General features: G+C 42.2%; 1 protein-coding gene across 1 annotated transcript; it reads left to right on the top strand.

Annotated features, from left to right (window-relative positions):
* The first annotated feature begins 1,469 nt into the window (after positions 1-1,469).
* Positions 1,470-19,920, top strand: LOC139175433 (uncharacterized). Its single transcript, XM_070766553.1, has 5 exons — positions 1,470-1,599; positions 6,773-6,777; positions 9,304-10,206; positions 17,424-17,573; positions 19,795-19,920. The coding sequence occupies exons 1-5, from the start codon at positions 1,470-1,472 to the stop codon at positions 19,918-19,920; spliced, it is 1,314 nt and encodes a 437-aa protein (XP_070622654.1).
* Positions 19,921-20,384: the final 464 nt, after the last annotated feature.

Raw genomic sequence — 20,384 nt, 5'->3', positions numbered from 1 at the left:
AACGGGTCCAAAGACGGGCTACAAAAAGGGTGGAAGGTCTTAAGCATAAAACGTATCAGGAAAGACTTCATGAACTCAATCTGTATAGTCTGGAGGACAGAAGGGAAAGGGGGGACATGATCAAAACATTTAAATACAGTATGTTAAAGCAGTGTTTCCCAACCTTGGCAACTTGAAGATATTTGGACTTCAACTCCCAGAATTCCCCAGCCAGCAAAGGGTTAAATAAGGTTCAGGAGGGAAGTGTTTTTAAATAGGAAAGTGAACACAAGAACAAGAGGGCACAATCTGAGGTTAGTTGGGTGAAAGATCAGAAGCAACGCAAGAAAATATTATTTTACTGAAAGAGTAGTAGATGCTTGGAACAAACTTCCAGCTGACGTGGTTGGTAAATCCACAGTAACTGAATTTAAACATGCCTGGGAGAAACATAGATCCGTCCTAAGATAAAATGCAGGAAATAGTATAAGGGCAGACTAGATGGGACCAGGAGGTCATTTTCTGCCGTCAATCGTCTATGTTTCTATGTTTCTATATTGATAAAATTGAACGGGTCCAAAGTCGGGCTACAAAAAGGGTGGAAGGTCTTAAGCATAAAACATATCAGGAAAGACTTCATGAACTCAATCTGTATAGTCTGGAGGACAGAAGGTAAAGGGAGGACATGATCGAAACATTTAAATATGTGAAAGGGTTAAATAAGGTTCAGGAGGGAAGTGTTTTTAATAGGAAAGTGAACACAAGAACAAGGGGACACAATCTGAAGTTAGTTGGGGGAAAGCTCAGAAGCAATGCATGAAAATATTATTTTACTGAAAGAGTAGTAGATGCTTGGAACAAACGTCCAGCAGACATGGTTGGTAAATCCGCAGTAACTGAATTTAAACATGCCTGGGATAAACATATATCCATCCTAAGATAAAATACAGGAAATAGTATAAGGGCAGACTAGGTGGACCAGGAGGTCTTTTTCTGCCATCAATCTTGTATGTTTCTATTATGGGAACTACCACCCAGCCTTCCTGCAGGTGCTAAATGGCCCAATGGCTACAGTCCTCTCCAAAACAATCATCCACCATCTCAGTGGCTTCAGGATGATGCTCCTTACCTTGACCGTCACGTTTGCCTCCTTCAGAGGTATGAAGATGGAGACTTCCGTCGTGTTAAAATGACGCAAGGCGAGGTCGGTGAACCTGCGAATTTCATCCTTCCCCATTTTCCGGAGAGAAGCGATTCGTGGTTCGACAGTCTTCTCCAGCTCTTCGTCTGGGTTCACCGCAGAGGTTGAATTGGCTGCCACCGCAGAGGTGGAATTGTTGCCCACCGCAGAGGTCGAATTGTTGCCCACCGCAGAGGTCGAATTGTTGCCCACCGCAGAGGTCGAATTGTTGCCCACCGCAGAGGTCGAATTGTTGCCCACCGCAGAGGTCGAATTGTTGCCCACTGCAGTGGTCGAATTGCCTTTCACCATGTCCTCTGCAGAAATATTTTGGGCAAATAGGCAGCAAGCAAAGACCAACAGCCAACAGCCCTCCCATGGTGCCAAACCTCAGGAAAAAGGAGTCAACAACTCCTTGGGCAGCAATGGGCGGGCTAGGGGTAGGGGCACCGACTGATATAGGTTCACTGGCTCCACCTCCTAAGTTCAGGCAGCCCTGCCTCCTTTGAAGGGAGGGGACAGGGAAATTTTCATTCGGTGAAGGCATCTCAGGCCGGGCAATCGAATGCCACACTGCTAAAAGAAGGCTTGGGTTGGACATGAAATTTCCTTGCTTTGGTCCAGTCACCTGCTTTCCCTTCTACAGGCAAATATACTGCTTAAAAAAAATAAAATTCAAGGGAACACTCAAAGAACACATCCTAGATCTGAATGAATGAAATATTCTCCTTGAATACTTTGTTCCGTACAAAGTTGAATGTGCACAGCAGCAGGTGAAATGGACCGTCAATCAGTGTTGCCTCCTGATTGGAGAGTTTGATTTCACAGAAGTTTGATTTACTTGGAGTTTCATTGTGTTGTTTAAGTCAATGTTTCCCAACCTTGGCAACTTGAAGATACTTGGACTTCAACTCCCAGAGTGGCTGGGGAATTCTGGGAGTTGAAGTCCAGATATCTTCAAGTTGCCAAGGTTGGGAAACACTGGTTTAAATTTTCCCTTTATTTTTTGAGCAGTGTATAGTCATTCAATACACAAGAGAGCTAAGTTAACTTCGCTTGACAGGTTTGGTCAGATCAATTTAAGGATTTTAGATGCAACCAAAGCAATCGTTCGAGGATTTTATTTTATTTTATTTTATTTTATTTATTTATTTATTTATTTATTTATTTTATTTTATTTTGTCCAATACACAATGAGAGTTTTAGTGAGTATATATATATATACACACATAGTAAAATACATGATGAAGGATATAGAGGAAATACTCATAGTAAAATATATCTAAGAAATAACAGAAAAGAAGATATAGTAATAGAACATATCAATGAAAGAATAGAAGAAGAGATATAGGAATAGAAGAAAGGTATAGGAGATATAGGAGAGCAATAGGACAGGGGACGGAAGGCACTCTAGTGCACTTGTACTCGCCCCTTACTGACCTCTTAGGAATCTGGAGAGGTCAACCGTAGATAATCTAAAGGTAAAGTGTTGGGGGTTTGGGGATGACACTACGGAGTCCGGTAATGAGTCCCACGCTTCGACAACTCGGTTACTGAAGTCATATTTTTTTACAGTCAAGCTTGGAGCGGTTAATATTAAGTTTAAATCTGTTGTGTGCTCTTGTGTTGTTGTGTGTGTGTTGGAATAGACATATTACGCAAGGATTTTTACAGGTGTCTTTTCACACTCCAAAGATGGAGAACATTAACCTTTTAGAGAATAATTCCAATATTGTTCCAGGTCACAGGAGATTTTTCTTGGCAGGTTGGAATATTTGTCCATTGGTTATCTCTAATGTGCTTAAAATTGCTCTGGACAAACCTTTGCCAAGTCAAACTCAGGTGAATTGGGTCTTTCAGAAATGAAGACCCCTGTTCATTGTTTGGGGTTGGCTATCTTTATTATTATTGTTATCTTTGGCTCCTTTGTAAAAACACAAATGTTCTAAAGCTGCTTCTTACTTTGGGTCTTTCAATGACTTCTAAGTATTCTGGCCAGATCTGGCCATGAATGGTCCGAGAAAGGATCTCCTTGCCAGAAATAATATCTCCTGTCCACGGAAAGGTGAGCAGCAATCTCAGCAGCCCCCAAAATCAGGGGGGCAGAAAGTTCCAAGGTGAGTCCAAAAAGAAGATGTAGAGAATTGTGACCAAGAAAACTGGTCCACTGTCGTTCAAGAGATCAAAGGGAAGGGAGGATTTTGGGAGGATTTCAGTAATCATTCCGTGGCTCCCTCAGTGTCCAAACGTCTCCTTCACGGGTACATTCAGATCCCAGGATCTCCAATTAGGTAAAGATGAAAAAGAATTTGGCCTCAAATTGGAAGAGATCAGGGATGGCTTGAGAATACCAAGAACTTCACAGCACAGAGAATCCTGAGCTAATTTGAAAATAAATCCCTTCCTTCCTTCCTTCCTTCCTTCCTTCCTTCCTTCCTTCCTTCCTTCCTTCCTTTGTTTCTTCCTTCATTCCTTCCTTCGTTTCTTCCTTCCTTCGTTTCTTCCTTCCTTCCTTCCTTCCTTCCTTTATTTATTAGATTTGTATGCCGCCCCTCTCCATAGACTCGGGGCGGCTCACAACAATAATAAAACAGTATATAATAAACAAATCTAATATTTAAAAAGTATCTAAAAACCCATTAATTTAAAACTATATAAGCCAGGGGGAAATGTCTCAATTCCCCCATGCCTGACGGCAGAGGTGAGTTTTAAGAAGTTTTGCGAAAGGCAAGGAGGGTGGGGGCAATCCTAATCTCAGGGGGGGAGCTGGTTCCAGAGGGTCAGGGCCGCCACAGAGAAGGCTCTTCCCCTGGGTCCCGATATACGACATTGTTTAGTCGACGGGACCCGGAGAAGGCCAACTCTGTGGGACCTAACCGGTCGCTGGGATTCGTGCAGCAGAAGGCGGTCTCGGAGATATTCTGGTCCTTCCTTCCTTCCCTCCTTTTTTCCTTCCTTCCTTCCCTCCTTCCTTCTTTCTTTCCTTCCTTTCCTCCCCCCTCCTTCTTTCCTTCCCTCCTTCTTTCATTCGTTCGTTTGTTCCTTCCTCCTTCCTTCCTTCCTTTCTTCCCTCCTTCCTTCTTTCCTTCCTTCCCTCCTTCTTTCCTTCCCTCCTTCCTTCTTTCCTTCCTTCCTTCCTCTCCCCCTTCTTTCCTTCCTTCCCTCCTTCCTTTTTTCTTTCCTTCCCTCCTTCCTTCCCTCCTTTCGTTCGTTTGTTTGTTCCTTCCTTCCTCCTTTCCTTCCTTCCCACCTTCCTCCTTCCTTCCTTCCTTCCTTCCTTCCTTCCTTCCTTCTTCCTTTCTACCTTCCTTCTTTTGTGGGCCCAACTGTTCCCTAAGATTCAAAGCATTCCAGAGAAGATCACTAAACAGCAGTATTTTCTGTTCATTTCATGAAGTCCCAATCCATTTTATGGCCCACAGAATGGGAAATTGGGATATTAGCAATACCAATCGCACTTAGACTTATATACCGCTTCACAGTGCTTCACAGTCCTCTCTAAGCGGTTTACAAAGTCAGCATACTGTCCCCTCAACAATCTGGGTCCTCATTTGACCCACCTCGGAAGGATGGAAGGCTGAGTCAACCTTGAGCCTGGTGAGATTTGAACCGGTGAACTCCAGCCAGCAGTCAGCAGAAGCAGCTTGCAGTACTGCACTCTGACCACTGCGCCACCATGGCTCCTATTGGAAAAGGGGAACGGAAGAAATTAGTCGCGGCAAGAATTGCATTTGCGCAAAAATGGAAAGAAAAGGAAATTCCAAAAGATGAAGAAGTTTTAAAGAAAATTATGGAATGTGCAGAATTAGATATGATGACGAGAAGGTTAAATAATCAAATGGAAAGAGAGCACAGTATTATAAAACTTGGGATAAAGTATATAATTGGTGGAATGTTAATAAAGATTATTAACGGTACAAAAATAATCTATAGAAAAGTTAGACTTACTTGGTTGGATATATTGTATACTGATATTGAATGGATAAGTTTTTAGTTTTATTAATTGACACAACGAAAATGCTGAAATAGGTAGATTTTACAACATATTAAAGATATTAAGAGATATGTTATTAACAGCTTTATCTTTCTGTATTGATCTAATTATAGTCATTCTTTTTTGTATTGGAAGTCTCCTATGCCTAGCGGAGCAATGGTAGCTCCTTTACATGTTCAATGATGTACCTCTTGTTTTGTCTCATATTTTTAAAAAATCGATACAAAAATAATTTAAAAAGAAAAAAAGAAATTGCTCCAAGATTGACCATGGAGTCCAGGAGGGAGCTGCATCTAAGGTGAAATTTTAGACATGGATATTTCAACCCTACATTTATTTATTTATTTATTTATTTATTTATTTATTTATTTATTTATTTATTTATTGGATTTGTATGCCGCCCTTCTCCATGGACTCGGGGCGGCTAACCACAGTGATAAAAACAGCATGTAAAAATCCAACACTAAAACAGCTAAAAACCCTTGTTATAAAACCAATCATACATACAAACATACCATGCATAAATTGTAGAAGCCTAGGGGGAGAGAATATCTCAGTTCCCCCATGTCTGACGGCAGAGGTGGGTTTTGAGGAGCTTACGAAAGGCAAGGAGGGTGGGGGCTATTCTAATCTCTGGGGGGGAGTTGCTTCCAGAGGGCCGGGGCCGCCACAGAGAAGGCTCTTCCCCTGGGTCCCGCCAAACATCTCACTTGGGGTCCATCTAGGGGTGAAATGCTACCAGTTCAGCCGGGTTTGGTGTACTGGTAGTGCCGGCCATCGGTGGTTCGGAGAACTGGTGGAAGCATGAGACTCCATTCACCCACCTGTACGTCAAACGCACACAACAGTAGCATATTGCGTACTTCCGAAGTGGTAGAAACACAGAAACAGAAGATTGACAGCAGAAAAAGACCTCATGGTCCATCTAGTCTGCCCTTATACTATTTCCTGTATTTTATCTTTGGATATATATATATATATTGTCCCAGGCATGTTTAAATTCAGTTACTGCGGATTTACCAACCATGTCTGCTGGACGTTTGTTCCAAGCATCTACTACTCTTTCAGTAAAATAATATTTCATGCATTGCTTCTGAGCTTTCCCCCAACTAACCTCAGATTGTGCCCCCTTGTTCTTGTGTTCACTTTCCTATTAAAAACACTTCCCTCCTGAACCTTACTTAACCCTTTAACATATTTAAATGTTTCGATCATGTCCCCCCTTTCCCTTCTGTCCTCCAGACTATACAGATTGAGTTCATGAAGTCTTTCCTGATATGTTTTATGCCTAAGACCTTCCACCATTTTTGTAGCCCGTCTTTGGACCCGTTCAATTTTATCAATATAGAAACATAGAAACATAGAAGACTGACGGCAGAAAAAGACCTCGTGGTCCATCTAGTCTGCCCTTATACTATTTTCTGTATTTTATCTTAGGATGGATCTATGTTTATCCCAGGCATGTTTAAATTCGGTTACTTACCAACCACATCTGCTGGACGTTTGTTCCAAGCATCTACTACTCTTTCAGTAAAATAATATTTTCCTCACCTTGCTTCTGATCTTTCCCCCAACTAACCTCAGATTGTGCCCTCTTGTTTTTGTGTTCACTTTTCTAGAGAAGGTAAGTAGATTTCACCGCTAGGCCCATCGCTCTCTCAGCCCTGCCCATCGCAAAATGTCAAAAGTTGGGGTAGTGAACAGACACCTCTTGGTTCATAGAGAAAATAAAGGTAAACTTCAGAAGAGAAGGATTTAGGGGTAGTGATTTCTGACAGTCTCAAAATGGGTGAGCAGTGTGGTCGGACAGTAAGAAAAGCAAGTAGGATGCTTGGCTGCATAGCTAGAGGTATAACAAGCAGCAAGAGGGAGATTGTGATCCCGCTATATAGAGCGCTGGTGAGACCCCATTTGGAATACTGTGTTCAGTTCTGGAGACCTCACCTACAAAAAGATATTGACAAAATTGAACGGGTCCAAAGACGGGCTACAAGAATGGTGGAAGGTCTTAAGCATAAAACGTATCAGGAAAGACTTCATGAACTCAATCTGTAGAGTCTGGAGGACAGAAGGAAAAGGGGGGGACATGATCGAAACATTTAAATATGTTAAAGGTTTAAATAAAGTTCAGGAGGGAAGTGTTTTTAATAGGAAAGTGAACACAAGAACAAGGGGGCACAATCTGAGGTGAGTTGGGGGAAAGATCAGAAGCAACGTGAGAAAATATTATTTTACTGAAAGAGTAGCAGATCCTTGGAACAAACTTCCAGCAGACGTGGTTGGTAAACCCACAGGAACTGAATTTAAACATGCCTGGGATAAATATAGATCCATTGTAAGATAAAATACAGGAAATAGTATAAGGGCAGACTAGATGGACCATGAGGTCTTTTTCTGCTGTCAATCTTCTATGTTTCTATGAAATTGAAGCTTTATTTTTATTCATAATCCATTCAATGGGAACGGCTGCCAAAAGCCAACACAATCCTAAGCTGCATCAGCAGAGAATCAAGATCATGTGAATACCTCTTTATAATGCCTCGGTAAGGCCACTCTTTGAAAACTGCGCCCAGTTTGGTCACCACAACGTTAAAAAGTTGTTGAAATTCTGGAAAGAGTGCAGAGAAGAGCAACAGAGAGGATCGAGGGTAGGGGGCCTGGAAGCTAAACCATACGAAAAAACATTGCAGGAATTGGACGTCTGTCTAGTCCAGTGAGAAGAAGGACTAGGGGTTGACATGACAGCAGTCTTCTAATACCTGAGGGACTTCCACAAAGAAGAGAACGGTCAAGCCTATTTCCCCAAACATCAAAAGTCAGCACAAGAAGCAATGGATGGAAACTAATCAAGGAGAGAAGCAACTTAGAACTAAGGAGGAATTTCCTGACAGTGAGGACAAACCAGTGAAATGGCTTCTTCCCAGAAGTTGCAGGTGCTCCAACAATGGAGGCTTTTAAGAAGAGGCAGGACAGCCACTTGTCTGCTTGTGCAGGGGGTTGGACTAGAAGACCTCCGGGGTCCCTTCCAACATTCATGGCATCGGACCAGAATATCTGCCGCACGAGTCCCAGCGACCGGTTAGGTCCCACAGAGTTGGCCTTCTCCGGGTCCCGTCGACTAAACAATGTCGTTTGGCGGGACCCAGGGGAAGAGCCTTCTCTGTGGCGGCCCCGGCCCTCTGGAACCAGCTCCCCCCCGGATATCAGAGTTGCCCCTACCCTCCTTGCCTTTCGCAAGCTCCTTAAAACCCACCTCTGTTGTCAGGCATGGGGGAATTGAAATTTTCCCTTCTCCCTAGGCTTATAGAATTTATACATGGTATGCTTGTATGTATGAGTGGTTCTTTAAATTGGGGTTTTTTAGATTATTTTTAATATTAGATTTGTTTACATTGTCTTTTTATACTGTTGTTAGCCGCCCCGAGTCTTCGGAGAGGGGCGGCATACAAACCTAATAGATAGATAGATAGATAGATAGATAGATAGATAGATAGATAGATAGATAGATAGATAGATAGATAGATAAACATTGTTGTTCAGCCCTCCTGCATTGCCACTGCACAAATTTGCTGTAGAGTTGAAGGAAGAAGCCCTCGTACAGTGTTCCCTCTAATTTTTTTTTGGTGTGGGCAGAAAAGTATAGTGTCTGAGCGGCACAGAAATAATAAATAAACAAACAAACACACAAACAAACAAACAAAGAAACAAATAAAAAACCCACCCTGTTTTGCCTCCGAGAATTTCAAAATAAAATACTGTACTGTGTCTATAACAGTGAGCTCATAATAGGGCAACTCTATCAATATCTAAATGCCACTTAAATAGTTGAGCTAGTTTCAAACTAGATTTTGATTTTCTTTCTCTCTTCCTTACTCCCATTCTTTTTCTTTCTCTTTTCCTTCCTCTCTTTTTTCTATCTGTTTCTCTCTCTCCCTCTCTTCCTCTCTCTCTCCTTCCCTCTCACTCTTTCCCTCTTGGCTTCTGGGCAGGTTTGGAAAACTCTGAGTTGATGATGATTTTTAATGGCTCACTGCTCAGCTTAGAGGGAACTATGCCATCGTCCACGGTGCCCTGACCTCCCCAGTGGAATCACCAGGAAGAATGAAACGGTGGGATGGACTTCAGCCCTTCTTTCCTTCCTCCCTCCCAGTTTTTGCCCAAGGGCGGACCTGACTTAAAAGAGACGGGTTCTTCCAGCTGGTGGGGGCAGAGCCACCAAGGGGCAGGGCTTCCTGAGAAGTATATCAGCCTCCGTCCTCTAGCCAGGATCGTTGGCTTCTTGCAGCACCTCCTGGCCACCATGAGAAGGTCCTGGCTGGGTTTACAGTTGGCTCTCAGCTGCGCTTTGCTGCTCGCCGTGTTTGTCGCGGACGGGAGATGTTGCAAGGAAGAGGAGAAGTCTTCCGAAGAGGAGAGTCCCTCTGAAAAGAGGCATCATTCCATGGAGGAATGTTGCGAGAAGAGGTGCCACCACCATGAAGACGAGTGTTGTTGCGAGAGGTGCCACCACCACCACGAAGACGAGTGTTGCTGTGAGAGGTGCCACCACCACCATGAAGACGAGTGTTGTTGCTGTGAGAGGTGCCACCACCACCACGAAGACGAGTGTTGTTGCTGTGAGAGGTGCCACCACCACGAAGATGAGTGTTGTGAAAAGAAGCATTCCCATGGAAAGGAAGAGTCGGGCAAGAAGAGGCATTCCCATGGAAAGAAAGAGTCGGGCAAGAAGAGGCATTCCCATGGAAAGAAAGAGTCGGGCAAGAAGAGGCATTCCCACGTAGAAGAAGAAAAAAAAAAAGAGACCGACAAAAAGAAGCCCGTTGAAAAAAAACGCCCTAAAAAGATGTTTCCCTTTCCGGGAGATTTGGAAGAAACAAGTACAGAAATGTACAAGTCCATGGCAGAAAGAGAACAAAGTATATTAGCTAGAGCAGCAGCTCAAGACTTCGATCCTGTGTATCATCACCGGAAGGCGCAAGCCATTGCCCACGTCAACCGAGGAAGCGAGGGAAGCTACTACAAACACCTGGAGGATGGTCATCTGGAGTACAAGGTGAGCAGAAATCCCCTCGGCCAGCCAGGGCCCCTTCATGTATGCACTTACGAAGGAATACGTCATTGAGTATGTATATAATAATAATAATAATAATAATAATAATAATAATAATGAGAAAATATTATTTTACTGAAAGAGTAGTAGATCCTTGGAACAAACTTCCAGCAGACGTGGTAGATAAATCCACAGTAACTGAATTTAAACATGCCTGGGATAAACATATATCCATTGTAAGATAAAATACAGAAAATAGCATAAGATGGACCATGAGGTCTTTTTCTGCCGTCAGATTTCTATGTTTCTAATAATAATAATAATAATAATAATAATAATAATAATAATAATAATAATAATAATAATAATATCAGAGTTGGAAGGGACCGTGGAGGTCTTCTCACCTTAATGTTTCCAAATGTAAAATAATGCACTTGGGGAAAAGGAATCCTCAATCTGAGTATTGTATTGGCAGTTCTGTGTTAGCAAATATTTCAGAAGAGAAGGATTTAGTGATTTCCGACAGTCTCAAAATGGGTGAACAGTGCGGTCGGGCGGTAGGGAAAGCAAGTAGGATGCTTGGCTGCATAGCTAGAGGTATAACAAGCAGGAAGAGGGAGATTGTGCTCCCGCTATATAGAGCGGTGGTGAGACCCCATTTGCAATACTGTGTTCAGTTATGGAGACCTCACCTACAAAAAGATATTGACAAAAATGAACGGGTCCAAAGACGGGCTACAAGAATGGCGGAAGGTCTTAAGCATAAAACGTATCAGGAAAGACTTAATGAACTCAATCTGTATAGTCTGGAGGACAGAAGGGAAAGGGGGGGGACATGATCGAAACATTTAAATATGTTAAAGGGTTAAATAAGGTTCAGGAGGGAAGTGTTTTTAATAGGAAAGTGAACACAAGAACAAGAGGACACAATCTGAAGTTAGTTGGGGGAAAGATCAAAAGTAACATGAGAAAATATTATTTTACTGAAAGAGTAGTAGATCCTTGGAACAAACTTCCAGCAGACATGGTAGATAAATCCACAGTAACTGAATTTAAACATGCCTGGGATAAACATATATCCATTGTTAGATAAAATACAAGAAATAGTATAAGGGCAGACTAGATCAGTGTTTTTCAACCAGTGTGCCGTGGCACACTAGTGTGCCGTGAGACATGGTCAGGTGTGCCGTGAAGCTCAGAGAGAGAAAGAAAGCAAGAGAGATAGAAAGAAAGAGAAAGAAAGCAAGAGAGAAAGAGCGAGAGAGAGAGAGAAAGAGAACAAGAGAAAGAAAGCAAGAGAGAGAAAGGGAGAAAAAGAAAGAGAGAAAAAAAGAGAGGGAGAGAAGGAGAGAGAAAGACATAGAGGGAGGTAGGGAGGGCCAGAATCTGAAAATAACATTTAAACACAGCACAGTCCTTAAGCCAAATGGTTTGGTTGCAGGGGTGGGTTCTGCTTACCTTTGCTGCCGCTTCGCATTGTGATTAATTTAATTTTTAATTTAATTTAATTTAATTTAATTTAATTTAATTTAATTTAATTTAATTTAATTTAATTTAATTTAATTTAATTTAATTTAATTTAATTTAATTTAATTTAATTTAATTTAATTTAATTTAATTTAATTTAATTTAATTTAATTTAATTTAATTTAATTTAATTTAATTTAATTTAATTTAATTTAATTTAATTTAATTTAATTTAATTTAATTTAATTTAATTTAATTTAAATTAGATTTAATCTAATTTAAATTAGATTTAATCTAATCTAATCTAATCTAATCCAATCCAATCCAATCCAATCCAATCCAATCCAATCTAATCTAATCTAATCTAATCTAATTTAATTTAATTTTTAATTGACTTATAGGCCACCCACAGGTGTCCAGCAAACCTGGAAAACAGGGATATCAGGGAATTATCAGGGAAATTGGCAGTTCAGGAAATATTGGAATTATCAGGGGATTCGTGAAAAAAACCAGAATAAATCAGGGGGAAAAACGAACCGTATTAAAATATTTAAAAGTCAGGGAAAAATCATGTAAAAAACCCAAAAGGATCGTGTTGCCTGGCAGAGTCAAGCAGATATGAGCATAATTGTGGCAACAATATTTCTCCACGGCTTAGCTGTTTGGCATGATGTCATCTACGACCGTGTCTTAACTAGATCGCAAGTTACAGGGAAATGTTAGGGAAATATCAGGGGATTTCAAAATGTTTTGCCCCTGGACACCCTGCACCCAATCCTGTGATGTTTTCCACATGCTTGCGTCATGCACACGCATGTGTCTATCTCCCACAATTTCATTTCCGCACATGCTCAGAAGGTGGATTCAGCTCGTAGCGCAGCTGTGCTTTGAGTGAAGAAAGAAAACCGAGTATAAATTCAGGGGGTGGGCGGGAGAATTTTTTTCAAAGCACAGCACCCTGTGAAGCCCTCCAAACATAGCAAAATCGGCTGAAAATTCAGGGGGGAAAAAAAGATGGTGGCGAACACAGATCGGCCCAGGCAGACGCCAAAATTACATCCCCAGTGGATCGCTAACGGTTTGGGTGATCTGGTCCGAACCAGGAGGAACCCACTCCTGTTCGGTTGAGATCTGCCTACGTGCGACTGATTGGGTTAGTAGATTATTATTATTATTATTATTATTATTATTATTATTATTATTATTATTATTATTATTTAGATTTGTATGCCGCCCCTCTCCGTAGACTCGGGGCGGCTCACAACAGTGATAAAAACAATACATAATGACAAATCTAATAATTAGAATCTAAAATAACAATAGTACATTTTAAAAGTCTAAAAAGCAAGGAACCCCAATATAAAAAACATACATACAGTCATATCATGCACAAAAACTACACAGGCAGGGGGAAGTGTCTCAGTTCCCCCACGCTTGACGACAGAGGTGGGTTTTAAGGAGTTTACGAAAGGCAAGGAGGGTGGGGGCAATTCTGATCTCTGGAGGGAGCTGATTCCAGAGGGTTGGGGCCGCCACAGAGAAGGCTCTTTCCCTGGGTCCCGCCAGACGACATTGTTTAGTCGTTTGGCGGGACCCAGGGGAAGAGCCTTCTCTGTGGCGGCCCCGACCCTCTGGAACCAGCTCCCCCCAGAGATCAGAATTGCCTCCACCTTCCTCGCCTTTCGTAAGCTCCTTAAAACTCACCTCTGTTGTCAGGCATGGGGGAATTGAGATATTCCTTTCCCCCCAGGCCTATACAATTTATGCATGGTATGTTTGTGTGTATGTTTGGTTTTTTAATAAGGGTTTTTAGTTATTTTAAATATTAGATTTGTTATATGCTGTTTTATTATTGTTGTTAGCCGCCCCGAGTCTACGGAGAGGGGCAGCATACAAATCTAATAAATAATAAACAAACAAACAAACAAATAAATAAATAAATTTAAAAATCTTAGTGTTAAAGTGGCTGGAGCATCCCAACTCTACCATCTCTGCTTCCTGCCTTGGCGCCTCCTCCGGGAAAGATGAGACCACAACCCCCATTATCCCCAACCCAGGACCATCATACCCAGAGGGGGCAACTTTGAAGGTGTGGCTCCAATCTGCTGCCTTCCCCAAATTTCAATTTGCATGAAAGAAAGAGAATTGTTGGCTTTGGATAGGTGACTTAGGAACTCATGCCTCAGTTTCCCCAGATATCAAGAGGTGACAGGTAAACTTAAATAAATTAAATATGAGCCAGCCGTGTGTAGCGGCTGCCAAAAAAAGCCAACACAGTTCTAGGCTGCATCAACAGAGGGATAGAATCAAGATCACGTGAAGTGTTAATACCACTTTATAAGGCCTTGGTAAGGCCACCCTTGGAACACGGCATCCAGTTTTGGTCACCACGATGCAAAAAGGATGTTGAGACTCTAGAAAGAGTGCAGAGAAGAGCAACAAAGAGGGCTAGAGGTTTAGAGGCTAAAACATATGAAGAAAGGTCATAGGAACTGGGCATGTCTAGTTTAATGAAAAGAAGGACCAGGGGAGCCATGATAGCATCTTTCCAATATCTCAGGGGTCGCCACAAAGGAGTCAGGCTATTCTCCAAAGCACCTGAAAGTAGGACAAGAAGCAATGGGTGGAAATTAAACAAGGAGAGAAGCAACTTAGAACTAAGGAGAAGTTTTCTGACACGTTAGAACATTTAACCAGTGGAACAGCTTGCCACCAGAAGTTGTGAATGTTCCAACACTGGAAGTTTGTAAGAAGATTGGACAGCAATTTTTTTTGTAACGGTATAAAGTCTCCTCCTTGAGCAGGGGGCTGGACTAGAAGACCTCCAAAGTCCCTTCCAACTCTGTTGTTCTTGTTATTGTTGTGGTTGTTGGTGGTATTATTATTATTATTATTATTATTATTATTATTATTATTATTATTAAACCAATAGGGAGACTTTTCAGAATGGGGCTGATTTAATGGATATTTTAACCATTAAATTAGCCCCATTCTGAAAAGTCTCCCTATTGGTTTAATAATAATAATAATAATAATAATAATAATTATTATTATTATTATTATTATTATTATTATTATTATTACCTCCTGTGACTAACCCAGGAAATTGAGGGCTGCCTTTGCACAGCTTGGTTAGTTTTAAACCTTGGTTTGTTTGTTGCTTAACCAAGCCAGGAAGGACCCCAGTTTCCCAACCGGGAGGGACGTGGGGGTGGGGGTGGGAAGAGTGGCGTAAGGAGGAGGCTAGTTCAAGTCTCCCTTCCTTAACGTAGAAGCTCAGCTTTGCTCAGCTGAGCTCAGCCTACCTCGCTGGTGGTTGTGTGAGGAGGAACTCAAGGTTGCTCCCAAGGAACAAATGAACTCCGTGAGGAAAGGCAAGGTATCAGTTGAATGAAATAAATGGACACCATAGCCAGGAAAACTCTGCTTTGTTTTATTCTCTTATTTATTGATTTAATCCTACCTTAATTACTTTTATAAATAACTTAAGTCGGCAAACATTCTAGTCCTCCTCCTATTTTGCTCACAACCCAGCCAACTTTCACGCCTAAGGCAGGACTAGAACTCCCAATTCCCTGACGATTGGTCCAAAACACCAGCCAACTTTCACACCTAGGGCAGGACTAGAACTCCCACCTCCTGGCGACTGATCCAAAGTCACCCAGCCAACTTTCACACCTAAGGCAGGACTAGAACTCCCAGTCTCCTGGCGACTGATACAAAGACACCCCAGCCAACTTTCACGCCTAAGGCAGGACTAGAACTCCCAGTCTCCTGGTGACTGATACAAAGACATCCAGCCAACTTTCACACCTAAGGCAGGACTAGATCTCCCAGTCTCCTGGCAACTGATACAAAGTCACCCAGCCAACTTTCACGTCTAAGGCAGGACTAGAACTCCCAATTTCCTAGCGATTGGCCCAAAACACCAGCCAGCTTTCACACCTAAGGCAGGAGTAGAACTCCCAGTCTCCTGGCAACTGATACAAAGACACCCAGCCAACTTTCACGCCTAAGGCAGGACTAGAGCTCCCACCTCCTGGCGACTGATACAAAGTCACTCAGCCAACTTTCACGCCTAAGGCAGGACTAGAACTCCCAGTCTCCTGGTGACTGATACAAAGTCACTCAGCCAACTTTCACACCTAAGGCAGGACTAGAACTCCCAGTATCCTGGCGACTGATACAAAGTCACCCAGCCAACTTTCACGTCTAAGGCAGGACTAGAACTCCCAATTTCCTAGCGATTGGCCCAAAACACCAGCCAGCTTTCACACCTAAGGCAGGAGTAGAACTCCCAGTCTCCTGGTGACTGATACAAAGTCACTCAGCCAACTTTCACACCTAATGCAGGACTAGAACTCCCAGTCTCCTGCGACTGATACAAAGTCACCCAGCCAACTTTCACACCTAAGGCAGGACTAGAACTCCCAGTCTCCTGGCGACTGATACAAAGTCACCCAGCCAACTTTCACGTCTAAGGCAGGACTAGAACTCCCAATTTCCTAGCGACTGGCCCAAAACACCAGCCAGCTTTCACACCTAAGGCAGGACTAGAACTCCCAGTCTCCTGGCGACTGATACAAAGACACCCAGCCAACTTTCACGCCTAAGGCTAGAACTCCCACCCTCTTAGTTTCTAGCCTGGTGCCTCTGCAGCCTTCCCCCCACCCCTCATCATTTTTATAATAAAGCCTATTTATTCTTTTCTTTTTCTACTCCCCATCAAAATCTGCTTCTTTTCTATGTGTCTGCCTATATCGTACAAACTCCACTTCCCTGATGGCTGGAATTGAAAAGGCGCTCTGCACAGGCTCCAAAGCGGCTCTCCCTTACATGTTTTTAAAATTTAATTGAATCCTTAAAAGTGAAGGGGTTTGGACTGAACTCATCCCAGCCCAGTTCAAAATCTCCCTGGGATTTGTCAGGGCGAGGGAAAGACGCAGCGATCTGTTCTGTCGGACTCTCTGGTAGAATCCTTCCAAAAATTCACAGGTACAAATTTCAGACAGACAGACGTTTGAAAATTCAAAACAATGTTCTTTATAATGAAAATTCACTTAAACTAAGCCCTCTTTTTGTATAGCAAAGAGCACTCCTCTCCAAACAAACTGGTAATTTGTACAAGTCCCTTATCAGTTCTGTGATACTTAGCTTGCAGCTGTGAGGCAATTCACAGTCCTTCTTCTTCCACAAAGTGAAACACACTTTGCTCTGGTTAAGTTTCAAAGCGGGGAAAAATCAGCACACAAAAGGTCAAAGTCAGCAAAGCAGTCACGAAACACAACAATCAGATAATCCTCCACAATGGCCAAACCCACAGGCTGCTCTTTATAGCAGCCTCACTAATTACCAGAGCCCCACCCAACCACAGGTGGCCTCATTTTCTTTGATAATAATCTCTCAGTTGTTGCTGCCTATGCATCGCTCTCCGCATGCGTGGCTGTATCATTAACTCTTGTTCTGAATCCAAGGAGGAGCTAGATAATTGATCTCCTTCTGAGCTGTCTGCCACACTCTCCTCCTCCCTGTCACTCATGTCTTCTTGGTCAGAGGAGCCTTCATCAGCAGATTCCACCGGGGGCAAAACAGGCCTGCAGCATGTGGATGTCTCCCCCACATCCGCAGTCCTTGGGGCAGGAGCTGGGCCAGAGCTAACCACAACAGCGATCCAAATTGACATTTCTAAAATGCGATTCCTTCTTCTTCTTCTTCTTCTTCTTCTTCTTCTTCTTCTTCTTCTCCGAAACCAGAAAGCCATCGGCGTCATGGTCTACATCAACGTGCTTTTGGGCAAGACCAACTGCACCAAAACCAAAGAGCAAGAAGAGACTGGCGTGGAAAATTCCAAAGCCCCCCTGGAGAAGAAGGATTGCCAGCTACCACCGCCATTGAAACAGGAGGTAATAACGGTTGCGAGTTCGAATCTTGAAACAATCCATCATGCGATGATCGGTTTCAAATCGGGATGGTTGAATTAAGGCTCGGCGATCGGGCTTTGCCCTTTTTGTACATTTAAGTAGGTGCCCAGCTCACAAAACCCACAAAATTTTCCTTATCTCTGAGATGGGTGGCGTATCATAAATAATAACGACATGAGCTTCCTTAGCAAAAACTCTCTGGAATCTCCAACTATCAGGGAAATCTTAACCAGAGTAGCTGGGTTTTGTGGCGTAACATCATTTGTATCTTGTCTTTCTTATTCAAGGCAGCGAACATACCCAACACACATTCCTATTGTTCCCACAACAACCACCCTGCAAGGTGGGTTGGGTCGAGAGAGAGTGACTGGCCCAAAGTCACCCAGCTGGCTTTCATAGCTAAGGCGGGACTAGAACTCATCGTTTCCTGGAGAATGGCCCAAAGTCACTTAGCTTTTGTACCTAAAATGGGACTAGAACTCACCATCTCCTGACGATTGGTCCAAAGTCACGTCGCTTTCTTGCCTAACATGGGACTAGAACTCACCATCTCCTGGTGATTGACTCAAAGTCACTTAGCTTTCATGTATAAAATGGGACTAGAACTCACTGTCTCCTGGCAAAAGGGCCAGAGTCGCTTCGATTTCATGCCTAAAATGGAGGTAGAACTCACCGTCTCCTAGCGAATGGCCCAAAGTCACCCAGTCAGCTTTCATTCATAAGGCAAGACTAGAATTTACAATCTCCTGGGGATTGGCCCAATATCACCCAGCTGGCTTTCATGGCTAAGGCGGAACCAGAACTCACTGTCTCCTGGTGATTGGTCCAAAGCCACGCAGTTGACTTTCATGTCAAAGGTGGGACTAGAACTCCCAGTCTCCTGCTTCCTACCTTGGAGCCTTCACCGCTAGGCCGGGCTGTCTCAATGCCCTAACCGGGCAGCCTTTGCTGCATAGTGCCCATTTAGCACTTACCGATAAATCTCCCAGGGATCTGATTGTGTCGATTGAAGCCAGTCCAGCTCTTCTCTGGAACTTCCTTTATCCAAAAGCTCAATATCAATATCTTATCAGATACCCCCTTCCCATTTATTAATTTATTAATTTATTAATTTATTAATTTATTAATTTATTAATTTATTAATTTATTAATTTATTAATTTATTAATTTATTAAGTTATTAAGTTATTAAGTTATTAAGTTATTAAGTTATTAAGTTATTAAGTTATTAAGTTATTAAGTTATTAAGTTATTAAGTTATTAAGTTATTAAGTTAGTTATTAAGTTATTAAGTTAGTTATTAAGTTATTAAGTTAGTTATTAAGTTATTAAGTTATTAAGTTATTAATTAATTAATTAATTAATTAATTTAGTTAGTTAGTTAGTTAGTTAGTTATTCTTTTGTCCAATACATAATACACATTGAAGAGAATAGATATGTAGTAATATAAATAAAGAAAAGGATAGAAGAAAAGATATAAAAGTATAGGAGAATATATATGGAAGGAAGGAAAGATATATGAGATAAAGGAGAGACAATTGGACAGGGGACGGAAGGCACACTGGTGCACTTATGCACGCCCCTTACTGACCTCTTAGGAACCTGGAGAGGTCAATCGTGGATAGTCTAAGGGAGAAATGTTGGGGGTTAGGAGTTGACACTACTGAGTCCAGTAATGAGTTCCATGCTTCGACAACTCGGTTGCTGAAGCCATATTTTTTTACAGTCAAGTTTGGAGCGGTTAACATTAAGTTTGAATCTGTTGCGTGCTCTTGTGTTGTTGCGGTTGAAGCTGAAGTAGTCATTGACAGGTAGAACGTTGCAGCATATGATCTTATTCATTCATTCATTCATTCATTCATTCACTCACTCACTCACTCACTCACTCACTCACTCACTCACTCACTCACTCACTTACTTACTTACTTACTTACTTACTTACTTCTTTATTTTGTCCAATACATAATATACATTGAAGAGAAAGATATGTAATAATATAAATAAAGAAAAGGATAGAAGAAAAGATATAAAAGTATAGGTGATCATATTTGAAAGGAAGAAAAGATAAATGAGATAAGGAGAGACAATTGGACAGGGGACGGAAGGCACACTGGTGCACTTATGCACATACTTAGATCGTGTTTTAGGCGACGTAGTTCTAAGTTGTCTAGATCTAACTGTTTGCTTTCTTTGGTGTCTTTAGAAACGCAACTGTACCTTCTGTATTTTCATCGACGTGAGGACCGGAAAGGAAGCCGTTGTCAGCCAGAAATGTTCCACCATCCCCAAGGTTAAATTATACAAACCTTTCAAAAGTCCTGGATTCTGATGCTCCGCTCTGGAAGGGGAGAAACCCCTGCCTTCCGTAAGAACCACGTAATCACTTAGATGCCACCAGCGTTCATCCCCACTTGCAGACCCATCGTACTCCTGTCCCCAAACCCCCATAGCTCTGCCTTTGTTCTGAAATAGGAGAATAAAAATTGCCCTAAATTGCACAGAACCACCTGTGTTGCCTCTTTTTTCAGATTTCGGGTCCGAGTGTCATTTATTAGACTGGATGAAGGATGCAGCTGCAGAACGAATGATGGAGAGGCGATGTTTTCAATTTGTGTGTGTGTGTGTTGACAAAGAATCTGGAAGCTAAACCACATCGCACTTAGCAAATAGTGGTTAGACTTATATGACTTAGCAATAGTGCTTAGACACGATAGCAGTCTTCCAATATCTCAGGAGTTGCCCCAAAGAAGAAGGAGTCAACCTCTTATCCAAAACACCTGAGGGTAGAACAAG

This window comes from Erythrolamprus reginae, chromosome 13 (genome assembly GCF_031021105.1).
Source record: "Erythrolamprus reginae isolate rEryReg1 chromosome 13, rEryReg1.hap1, whole genome shotgun sequence".
NCBI classification, from domain to species: Eukaryota; Metazoa; Chordata; class Lepidosauria; order Squamata; family Dipsadidae; genus Erythrolamprus; species Erythrolamprus reginae.
This window is presented reverse-complemented; position numbering and strand designations above follow the sequence as displayed.